A 12,077-nucleotide genomic window follows, 5' to 3' on the forward strand; every position below is an offset into this window, starting at 1 on the left:
AGCACTTGTCACAATGCCTGGCTATTTTTCTGTTTTTAGTAAAAACTGGGTATTGCTCTTGCTCAGGCTGGTCTTGAACTGTTAAGCTCAACATTACAGGCATTAGCCACCGTGTTGAACTCATTATCTTGGTTCTTAAATGTATTATTTTTCTTTAACTCACCCTTTTTTCTTTCAATTTTTGAGAGAAATAAAATGATGATTTATTTTGAATTTCATTAATTTTACAGTTGGGATTAAGTTCTGTTTTTGTTGTAATGTATAGATTTTTGGTTTTTACATGTTCTAAAAGCCATTTTTTTTTAAATTTCAGTAGACCTATGAAAGAGGATAATGGGAAAATAAGCTAACATTTACTGAGAATTTAAAATATAGTGAGCTCTATAGAAGGTATTAATATTTTATCTCTTTTAGTCTTTATAAAAACCCTATATAAAGATATTATCAGCCTAATAACATTAGTTGCATACATTACTATACGTGATTTATGTAATTTGCTTTCAGTTACACAACTGGTAAGTAGGCAGTCAGTTTTAAACCCCCTTTATCTCAGAGCCTCAGATTTCTTTCCTCTGTATTTCTTCTTCCCTTCGATAGCATTTAAACCCAAGTTGGCAGCATTAAGAGGGAGAATTTGGCATCTAGTGCCGCGGCAGGCGGCTGTCGCGGCTGTGGCCAAGGGAAGTGAATGGTTTTACCCAGAGGGCCGTGCACCGCCTTTCTCCGCTGGCACCGGCGCTGCTCCCTGCTCCTCCCCGGCCATGGGGTTCACGTTCGCGGCCTTCTGCTACATGCTGGCGCTGCTGCTCACCGCCACGCTCATCTTCTTCGCCATCTGGCACATTATAGCATTTGATGAGCTGAAGACTGATTACAAGAATCCCATAGACCAGTGTAATACCCTGAATCCCGTATATGAGTAGACCAGTGATGAGCGGACCCGGGCTCTATAACCCCACCACCATCATGAATGTGGACATTCTAGCATATTGTCAGAAAGAAGGATGGTGCAAATTAGCTTTTTATCTTCTAGCATTTTTTTACTACCTATACGGCATGATCTATGTTTTGGTGAGCTCTTAGAACAACACACGGAAGAATCGGTCCAGTTAAGTGCATGCAAAAAGCCTCCAGATGAAGGGTTCTATCCAGCAAGATCCTGTTTCCAAGAGTAGCCTATGGAATCTGCTCAGTTACTTTAAAAAAATGACTCCTTATTTTTTAAATGTTTCCACATTTTTTGCTTGTGGAAAGACTGTTTTCATATGTTATACTCGGATAAAGAATTTAAGTGGAATTACGTATAAATTAATATGAAGTGATTACCTCCAGAATTGGCAGGTTTGAACTTGCACTCCTTAAGGAACAGCCCCAACCCTCTGGATGACTGCACTGATCCCTGACTGTCCTAGTCCATTGGAAGCTCTGGTTCATAGGAACTTGTAGGGCTCGTTTTGGTTTTATTGAAACACATCTAGTTACAAATCAGCTGTATGTATCAGGTGCTATGATGAGCTGGAATATGTATCTGAGGTGGGAAATGTCTCGGGTTTCCCCAGATATCATGGAGATGATCATATATGGGCACGTTTACAAGAATAAGAGTGTAATTTTTTTTCCCTTTGACTTGAATATTATCCCTGTATATTGCATGAATGAGAGATTTCCTGTATTTCCACCAGAGTAACAAATATACTTGCTTTAATTCTTAAGCATAAATGAACATGATATAAAAATATGCTGAATTGCTTGTGAAGAATGCATTTAAAGCTATTTTGAATGTGTTTTTATTTGTAAAACATTGCTTATTAAGAACTTTGTTCTTATGCTTACTATTCTAATCTGGTGGTAAAGGTATTCTTAAGAATTTGCAAGTACTTTAGATTTTAAAAACAAAGAAAATTGTATAACCGTCCCGCTGTCCCTTTAGTGCAATACAATAAAACTCTGAAATTAAAATTCCAAAAAAAAAAAAGAGGGAGAATTTGGCATCTAAAAATAACCACTTTCGCCTTCTTAATCTTAGTGTTGAATCTTGACAGTCAGTTTGAACTAAGTGGCATGAACTCAGTAAGGCTGTGGACATTTTGGTCTCATGTGAACACTTATCTGCCTAGTACCAATACCAACAATGAATTTGCCTCTGAAGAACTTTTGAATGACCTGTGCTGCTATTCTTGCTGTCAAGTAATAAGCTGTGCTTTTTACACAAAATATTTGCTGTCTCTTTTTACCATCATGATACTGTCTCATGCTTAGGGGCTCATAACATACTTGATTGATACAAAAATGAGCAAAAATGGATAGCAGTGAATGATAAAGAGATTGCAAAATCAATGAACTAAGTCTAGCTAGGAAAAACTAAAAGATGCAAAGACTGCTGTGAATTGTCTTATGTTGGGTGTACCATTCATAAGCCATGAATTTTCTTCCTTTTTCTTTTGATTTAGAATCAAGTTTTGGGAATTTGGTGGCTAGATATTTACAAGGATTTCTGAACTTTCTCTCATAGGTGACAGTGTTTGTTGGTTCACATTGAAAGACAGCCTTCCATTATTACTCCTATGAGGCATGTAAATTGCCATTCCCAAGGCAGATCTAATTATGGTCAACTCTCTTAACCTATAGTGAAAGCTATGTAGTAATTGATGAATATGGAAGAATTGTTGTATCTTTCTTTTGTACTGTGAAAAGAGAAGTGAGTTAGGAACTGTTAGACGTGGATTCTAGTCTAGGCCCTGTCCCTTGGAAGTCTACAACCATAGGGAGTTTGCTTAACTTTTCTGTGCTTGTTCTCCCCATAAGTAAAGTAAAGGAGTTGGCTTATGAAACTTCTGTGATTTTAAAATGTCTTGTAAATGCTGTATTCCACTAAACACTGTCTTTCTTCCTCCTTAAGGGTGTTCTGCTACTACAGGCACTAACAAGAAGCAATGGAGCAATCCAGAAAATTGTTGCTTTTGAAAATGCCTTTGAGAGACTGTTGGACATTATTACAGAGGAGGGGAACAGTGATGGAGGTATAGTATGAAGAGATTTGTGAAGAGATTGCTTTTGTACTTACTAAATTGTTGGGCTCTAGAGAACATGACTGGAGGGAGAAGTTGGAACTCACACTTCATACTCTCTGTCTCCTTTCCCTGCAGCATTCTGAGTATGGATATCCTTTCATTTGTCCTGTTTGGTATTTATTAGGCTTCTGCAATCCAGGTTGATGTCTGATCATTTCTGGAAAATCACAGCTATATCTCTTCAAATACTGCATTGTCACATCTCCCCTGTTTTTCTTTAGGCATGGATTAATATGGAGGCCCTTTTGCAGATTTGGTGATGAGGAGTTAAGTTGAAGGCCAAGCCAGATGCTGAAAGTGAAGAGGGAGGACACAGCTGAGAATCGGTGGAGAAAGTTAGAAGTCACCTTTTGGAGAATAGGAGAGGCAGTTAACCACTGTAATTGGAAGATACTAGTCAGGGGTAAAGGACCCATGAGGGCGTCCATCATGACTTCACAGCAGTATGAGCTGCTCCCTCCCTCCCCCCGGTAGAACTAGGCTGCGTGGGGACACATGTGGAAAGGAAGGTGCTATAAAAAGACAAGGAGGCAGGCGGCGCCTGTGGCTCAGTGAGTAGGGCGCCGGCCCCGTATGCCGAGGGTGGCAGGTTCGGACCCAGCCCTGGCCAAACTGCAACAGAAAAATAGCCGGGCGTTGTGGCGGGCGCCTGTAGTCCCAGCTACTCGGGAGGCTGAGGCAAGGGAATCGCCTACGCCCAAGAGTTAGAGGTTGCTGTGAGCAGTGTGACGCCACGGCACTCTACCCGAGGGTGGTACAGTGAGACTCTGTCTCTACAAAAAAAAAGACAAGGAGGCAGGAAAACTTAACATTATCTGTAGAGCGGAAGAAGGGAAGATCTATACAATCTAAGCTGAATAAGGAAAGAAGTAAAGACAGGAGCTTCTAAAAAGGGGGAAAGGTGTCTGGTTAAAGGGTTGAAATTCTCAGGGAATTTGTGGAACAGATAAGTTGAGAATACCTGAGCCACAGAGATAAGAGATTGTACTAAGAGGATGAGGATTGTCCCTGAAGGTGAGGCAATGGAACTGGGAGGTCCAGGTGTTAAATGGGTTGTTGTTGAAATTAAAGTGAAGGCTGACAGCAGCACTTAAAGAAAGAAGACCTCATAAAGTGAGCTGCCAGTAATGTTTCCAGTGAACAAAGAGCAGTGACCACAAATTTGTTACATAACTACAGTGAGCATAGTGAGAGATGGTACAGCCAGATAGCCTCATCCTCAAGGGAACAGGGGTTTTTATATGAGAGGATAAAGGAACTGTGGTCTCTGGAAAGTAGTCTGCCTAGAGGAGCATGGAGTTAACATCCCGACTCCCCAATGCACAGGATTGAGAGCATGAACTGCTTTCACTTGAGAAGGTTGCAGGATAAAACGGGTTCTTTGAAGAAAAGGAGAATTTCAAAAAATTGTAATTTAGAGTACAGGAGCATTTATCAACCAACATGTGAGAGTTTGAGATAGGGTCATGAATGGGTTTGAAAGGAGGGGAGAGGAAACACGAAGCATTGCAACATGCAACAATGGGAAAGCTTACTGGAGAGGGGTAGACTTTAGGAGGTGAGTGAGGAAAATGGGTTTTTAAGGAGAGGGGAAACTAGCTGATCTCCAGGGTTGCTGAGACCAGTTTCAATGGCTCTTTATAAGTGATAGTGGCCTTCAGGGTTCCAGGGTCCACTAGAGCCTGGGAGAAAGACCTGCCAGTGACAGTGAGGGCTTTGACAGGCCTTTTCCTCCAGACCCGTCAGCTCCTTCTGAGGGCAGACCTTACTTAGTGGAGGTTTATGGTCCTGCCTAAGAGGTGGATGTAGTGGTTCCTCCTCCTGAGCTGAGGGTCCATGTGGTTCACAGCAGGAGGAGAGGAGACTTGGAATCAGGACAGATGACTGGTTACATCAGTCTTTCTTAAGAGGCGTTTAAAATGTGCACCTTAAATATTTTAAGTTAAATGTAGTAAATAAAAGTGTACATTGATCTTTTCAGTCAGAGCCAGAACTTGTTCTTCAAAAATGCATCTGCTGATTAGAGCTTTCCATCATTTTCCTTATGTACATTGTGTAGAATTTGCATTTTGGTTTTTTAAAAATGAAGTGTGGGAGCCTTCTAGGTTTTTACAACTACTTTCCTTACCTTATCTTTTAGAATCATATTATCCATCCCTTAACAGTTGATTTCGGTTTGGGGATTTTTTTTTTTTTTTTTTATGGAGAGAGAGAGAGTCTCACTGTTACCCTGGGTAGAGTGCTGTGGTATCACAGCTCACAGCAACCTCAAACTCATGGGCTCAAGTGATCCTCTTGCCTCAGCCTCCCCGAGGAGCTGGAACTACAGGCATCCACCACAATGCCCGGCTAGTTTTTCTATTTGTAATAGAGACAGAGTCTCACTATTGCTCAGGCTGATCTCGATCTCCTGAACTTAGGTGAGCCACCCACTGCAGCCTCCCAGAGTGCAAGGATTACAGCATTACATCTCATGCCTGATGTTCTGAGAGCCACTGTGTGTGGCCTTAATAATTATTTTTAGTGACTTGTTTTCATTGAGTTTTGCCAAAGACTTAAATTTAGTTTTCTTAAGAATAACTGTTTTCACACTTCTATTTGGTAGTTTATGTCATATTAATAACTAGTGCAAGTAACATGTTTTTTGAATAAAACAATTGACTCTTAAATACAATGATGATGATGACATAATCATGAAAGCATGATTTATGAAATAAAAAAATTAGGGCAGCACCTGTGGCTCAGCAGGTAGGGCGCCGGCCCCATATGCCAAGGGTGGCGGGTTCAGGCCCAGCCCCAGCCAGCTAAAACTGTAGCAGTGGCAACTGCAACAAAAAATAGCTGGGTGTTTTGGCGGGCACCGTAGTCGCAGCTACTCAGAGGCTGAAGCAAGAGAATCACTTCAGCCCAAGACTTGGAGGTTGCTGTGAGCTGTGAGGCCACAGTACTCTACCAAGGGTGACAAAGTGAGACTCTGTCTCAAAAATAAATAAATAAACAAAGGATGTGTGCCCTGCAAAAGACACTTAAGAGAATGAAAAGACTTAGAGGAAATATTGCAAAACATGTATCTGAAAAAAGACTTCTGTCCAAAATATTCCAAGAACTCTTAAAACTCAGCAATTAGAAAACAACCCAATTTTAAAATGGCCATAAGATCTGAATAGACATCTCACTAAAGAAGATATACAGCCAGCAAATATAAGCATATGAAAAGATGCTCAAGATTACATGATGTTAGCTGCAAATTAAAACAGTGATACCAGTGCACACTTGTTAGGATGAGGAAAATCAAAAGAACACTGGCAGCACTAAGGGCTGTTGAGGACAGACAGCTACAGAAACCCTTCCCTGCTGATGGTAATGCACATGGTGAAACCACTCTGGAAAACAGTCTGACAGTCCTTACAGAGATAAATACAGGGTTACCACACAAGGTCTGACAATTACATTTGTGAACTTGCCACCACAGCTGTGTTCGTGTCAACCTGGGTGTCTTGCTGAGTGGCGTTCATTATCGTTGAATGTTTTTGTGTGCTGTCACAAGAATGTCAGAGCTTGAATTAGAGCAACAAACAAACATTCATAAATTTCTGGTTCTACTTGGCAAAAGTGTCACTGATGAATCGTTGCAAAAATTCGTTGAATTATCAAAATTGTCATGTGACTGTGAGAAACACAGCAGACCAAGTAAACATTAATAGAGAGATAGTTAAGAAAATCTTAACTGAATCTTGGACAAGAACTCATGACTCTTGCATTAGGACAATGCACCAGCTCACACAGCACTCTCTGTGAGGGAGTTTTTAGCTTGTATTGGAATATCCTCCCTATTTGCCTGACCTGGCACCCAGTGACTTTTTTCTTTACTCAAAGATAAAGGAAATATCGAAGGAAGACATTTTGATGACATTCAGGATATCCAGGGTAATATGATGACAGCTTTGATGGTCATTCCAGAAAAAGTATTCCAAAATTGCTTTGAAGGAAGGATGGACGAGGCACTGGTATCAGTGCATAGCTTACCAAGGGGTGTGCTTCAAAGGTAACCATAATCATACTCAGCAATGATCTGTGTAGAACTTTTCTAGGACAAGTTCGCTAACTTAACTGTCAGACCTCATATGATCCAACAATCATACTCCTTGATATTTTCCCAAATTAGTTTCAGAATTATGTCCACACAAAAACATGCACATGAACGTTTATAGCAGCTTTGTTCATAATTGCCTAAACTTGGAAGCAATCAAAATGTCCTTGAGTACTGAGGACCCCAGCCTCAGGGCCATGAGCTGGTGCTGGTCTGGGGCCTGCTGGGAACCAGGCTGTACAGCACGAGGTGAGTGGCTGACCGGAGCTTCATCTGTATTTGCAGCTGCTCCTCATTGTTTCACATACCCCAGAGCTCCGCCTCCTGTCAGATCAGCAGCAGCATCAGATTCTCACAGGAGCGCATGGGAGGGATCTAGGCCATGGCTCCTTGTGAGAATGTCATGCTTGATGTTCTGAGCTGGAGATACAATGTACTTGAATCATCCTGAATCCACTCCCACCCCCTGTTCCCCTTGCTCTGTGGAAAACTCGTCTTTTTTGAAACCAGTCCCTTGTGCCAAAAAGGTTGGGGACGGATGCTGTAGTATTTGAGTGGATAAACAAAGTATACCACATCCTTACAGTGGAATATTATTTAGCAAAAAAAAAAAAAAAAGTTGTCAAACCCTGAACAGACATGAAGTGCATATTGCTGAGTAAAATGAGCCAGTCTGAAAATGCTACATAATGTATGATTCTAACTGCAGCGGATGCTTGGACAGTGCAGTAAAGGGGATCACACCCTGGCACAGGAGAAAAGCCACATGGAACTTATGACTTTCTAAAACCACAGCTACTAATAGCTTAGGTTTACTAGGAGCCTTACCAATAACATAGTCAATTAGTATATATTTTCTATGTTTTCTGTTCTGTATTCTTAAAGTGAGCTAGAGAAAAGAAAATATTATTTCAAATAATCATAGGGAAGAGAAAATGTATTTACTATTGACAAAATGGAAGCGGGCTATGATAAAGGTCTTCATCTCGGCTGTCTTCACACTGGGTGGGCTGAGGAGGAGGGGCTGGCCTTGCTGTTTCAGGAGTGGCAGAGACCAAAGGAGATCCAAGCGTAAGTGGACCTGTGCAGTTCAAGCCCATGTCAGCCGAGGGTCAACCCTATCTGACACTCAGGCAAAACCCTAGAGACAGTAAAAGTATAGATCACTGGTTTCCAGGGATTTAGGGTGTAGAGGACAAAAGGGATAAATAAAAGAGTACAGCGTATTTTTAGTGGTAGTGAAATTATTCTGTGTGATACTGTAATGGTAGATACAGGAGATTATACATGTGTCAAAGCTCTTAGAGTTTCACAGCACAAAAAGTGAACTCTGATCTTAACTGTGGGCTTTTATGACAGTGCATCAGTACTCATTCGGGAGTTGTAACAAGTGTCCTTCACTAGTGCAAGACGTTAAATGTTAACGGTGGGGGAGGAGGAGAGTAGAGGTATTCCTGATTCACTGCATTTAACATCTGCTGCATTTTTTTCACAAATTGAGGGTTTGTATCAACACGGCACTGAGTAGGTCTGCTGGCTCCATTTCTCTAACAGCACCTGCTCACTCCATGTCTCTGTGTCACGTTTCGGTCGTTCTCACAATATTTCAAACTTTTCATTATTACTGTGTCTGTTTTAGTGATCAGTGAGTGATCTTTGATGCTACTTTGTGCCCATTTTAGACAGCAAACTTAAGCATAAATGTTAGTTTTTGTTGTGACTATTCCATTTTCTCCACCAAGTCTCCCTCTTTCATTGGGCTCCCTATTCCTTGAGACACAACAATACTGAAATTAGGCTAATTAATTAATAACCCTACAACAGCCTCTTAAGTGTTCAAGTAAAAGTAAGAGTCACACATTTCTCCCTGTATACCACAAACTAGAAATGATTTTAAGTTTAGTGAGGAAGGAGTATCAAAAGCTGAGATAGGCGGAAAGCTAGGCCTTTTGTGCCAGTTAGCCAGGTTGTGAATGCAAAGGAAAAGTTCTTGAAAAAAGTTAAAAGTGCTGCTCCATTGAACACACAGATGATAAGAAAGCAAAACATAAGGCAAATTATTTTTTGTTTTGAGACAGAGTCTCAGTCTGTTGCCCTGAGTAGAGTGCCGGGCATCACAGTTCACAGCAACTTCAAACTCTTGGGGTCAAGTGATCCTCTTATCTCAGCCTCCCAAGTAGGTGAGACTGCAGGTGCCCACCATGACAACCTAGGTAGTTCTTCTGTTTTTAGTAGAGACAGAGTCTCACTCTTGCTCAGGCTGGTCTTGAACTCCTGAGCTCAAGCAATCCACCTGCCTCAGCTCCCAGAATACTGGGATTACAGGCATGAACCACTGTGCCTGGTCATAGCAAATTATTTTGGATTAGGAAAAAAGAAAGAACAGAGTAAACCAGTCTTATCACTGATAAAAAGTTTTAGTGATCTGGATAGACGACAAACCACAACATTTCCTTATCCAAAATCTAATCCAGAGCAAGACCCTAACTCTTCAATTCTGTGGAGTCAGAGAAAGGTGAGGAAATTGCAGAAGGAATGTTTGGAGCTAGCAAAGATTGGTTCACGAGGGTTAAGGAAAGAAGCCGTCTCCATGACAAATTCAAGATGAACTGCTAATGGGGAAGCTGCAGCGAGTTCTCCAGAAGATCCAGCTGAGGTCACTGGTGAAGGTGGCTGTGCTAAACAACAGGTTTTCAAACAGCTTTTTGGAAGAAGGTGCCATCTAGGACTTCCATAGCTAGAGAGAAGTCAGTGGCTGACTTCAAAGCTTCAAAGGACAGGCTGACTCGTTAGGGGCCAATGTATCTGATGACTTTAAGTTAAACCCAATGCTTGTTGACCATTCTGAAAAATCCCAGGGCCCCTAAGAATTATCCTTAATCAACTCTGCCTGTGATCTATAAAGAACAACAAAGCCTAGGTGATATAGCACATCTGTTTATAGCATGATTCACTGAGTATTTTGAATCCCGCTGTTGACTCCCACTGCTCAGAAAATTTTTCTTTCAAACACTACTGCTTATTGATAATGTACCTAGTCACCCCGAGCTCTGATGGAGATGTGCACAGAGACAGAAGTTGTTTTCATGCTGCTAGCACAACATCCGTTCTGTAGCCGATGGATCAAGGGGTAATTTCTGTTTCCATGTCTTACTATTTAAGAAATAACATTTTAGGGCGGCGCCTGTGGCTCAAGGAGTAGGGCGCCGGTCCCATATGCCGGAGGTGGTGGGTTCAAACCCAGCCCCAGCCAAAAAAAAACAACAAACAAACAAACAAAAAAAAAAAAGAAATAACATTTTGTAAGTCTATAGCTGTCATAGTGATTGTTCTGATGAATCTGGGCAGAGTAAATTGGCAACCTTCTGGGAAGGATTCATTCTTGATGCCATTAAGAACATTCATTGGGGATTAAAATATCAGTTTTAACAGGAGTTTGGGGAAAGTTGATTGTAACCTTCATGGATGATTTTAAGAGATTCAAGACTTTGGGGGCGGCGCCTGTGGCTCAGTCAGTAGGGCGCCAGCCCCATATACCCAGGGTGGTGGGTTCAGAGCCGGCTCCGGCCAAACTGCAACCAAAAAAATAGCCGGGCGTTGTGGCGGGCGCCTGTAGTCCCAGCTACTCGGGAGGCTGAGGCAAGAGAATCGCTTAAGCCCAGGAGTTGGAGGTTGCTGTGAGCTGTGTGAGGCCACGGCACTCTACCAAGGGCCATAAAGTGAGACTCTGTCTCTATAAAAAAAAAAGAGATTCAAGACTTTTATATAGGAAGTAACTGCAAATGTGATAGAAATAACAAGAGGACTAGAATTAGAAGTGGAGCCTGAAGATGCAAACGAGTTGCTGCAACCTTGTGACATGGAAAATTTGAATGGATGAGTTACTGTTTCTTGTGGATGAGCAAAGAAAGTGGTCTCTTGAGATGAATCTGCTTCTGATAGAGATGTCATGAACACTGTTGAAATGACAGCAAAGTATTTAGAATATTACCTAAATTCATAAAGCAGTGGCAGGGTTTGAGAGGATTGACTCCAATTTGAAAGAAGTTCTGCTGTGGGTAAATGCTATCAGGTAGCATTGTGTGCTACAGAAAATCGTTACAAAAGGATGAATCAATCAATGCAGCTCCATTGCTGTCTTATTTTAAGAAATTGACAGCCGGGCGGTGCCTGTGGCTCAAAGGGCTAGAGCACCAGCCCCATATGCCAGAGGTGGCAGGTTCAAACCCAGCCCTGGCCAAAAACTGCCAAAAAAAAAAAAAAAAAAACATGGGCGGCGCCTGTGGCTCAGTGAGCAGGGTGCCGGCCCCATATACCGAGGGTGGCGGGTTCAAACCCAGCCCCAGCCAAACTGCAACAAAAAAATAGCCAGGTGTTGTGGCGGGCGCCTGTAGTCCCAGCTACTCGTGAGGCTGAGGCAGGAGAATCGCCTAAGCCCAGGAGTTGGAGGTTGCTGTGAGCTGTGTGACGCCACGGCACTCTACCAAGGGCCATAAAGTGAAACTCTGTCTCTACCAAAAAAAAACAAAGAAATTGACAGCCAGGGCAGCCTTCAGCAGCCACCACCCTGGTCTGTCAGTAGCCATGAACATGGAGGTAAAACCCTCCAGCAGCAAAAAGGTGAAACAGCTTGCTAAAGGCTCAGAGGATTGTTAGCAATTTTTAGAAATATTTTTAATCAGGGCTTTTTTGGACATAAAGGAAGGGTATTGAACACTTAATAGACTGATTACATCATAGTGTGAACACAACTTTTATATGTCTTGGGAACCAAAAAGTTTGTGTACTTGGTTTATTGTGACTACTCATTGCAGTGATCTGGAACCAAACAAGTTATCTGCAAGCAGGCCTGTGTCTGAGAACTCTTTCCTTGTGCTCAGTCTTTCCGAAAACCCAAAACTATTCTAAAAAATAAA

The 12,077-nt window shown here is 41.9% G+C and overlaps 1 protein-coding gene and 1 pseudogene across 9 annotated transcripts in view; both read left to right on the plus strand.

Moving 5' to 3' along the window:
- LOC128584883 (general vesicular transport factor p115-like) overlaps positions 1-12,077 on the plus strand; it is a 92,487-nt gene that overhangs the window by 46,354 nt on the left and 34,056 nt on the right. For all 8 annotated transcript variants that reach the window (XM_053590158.1, XM_053590160.1, XM_053590165.1 and 5 more), the window contains one exon: positions 2,900-3,020. In XM_053590158.1, the coding sequence (XP_053446133.1) occupies positions 2,900-3,020 (121 nt within the window). The remainder of the gene's footprint in view (positions 1-2,899; positions 3,021-12,077) is intronic.
- On the plus strand, positions 224-1,959 carry LOC128584893 (protein cornichon homolog 1-like; annotated as a pseudogene). Its single transcript, XR_008379759.1, has one exon. The product of XR_008379759.1 is annotated as a protein cornichon homolog 1-like (transcript).

The sequence above is a fragment of the Nycticebus coucang genome, chromosome 4, assembly GCF_027406575.1.
Source record: "Nycticebus coucang isolate mNycCou1 chromosome 4, mNycCou1.pri, whole genome shotgun sequence".
In the NCBI taxonomy this organism is placed as follows: domain Eukaryota; kingdom Metazoa; phylum Chordata; class Mammalia; order Primates; family Lorisidae; genus Nycticebus; species Nycticebus coucang.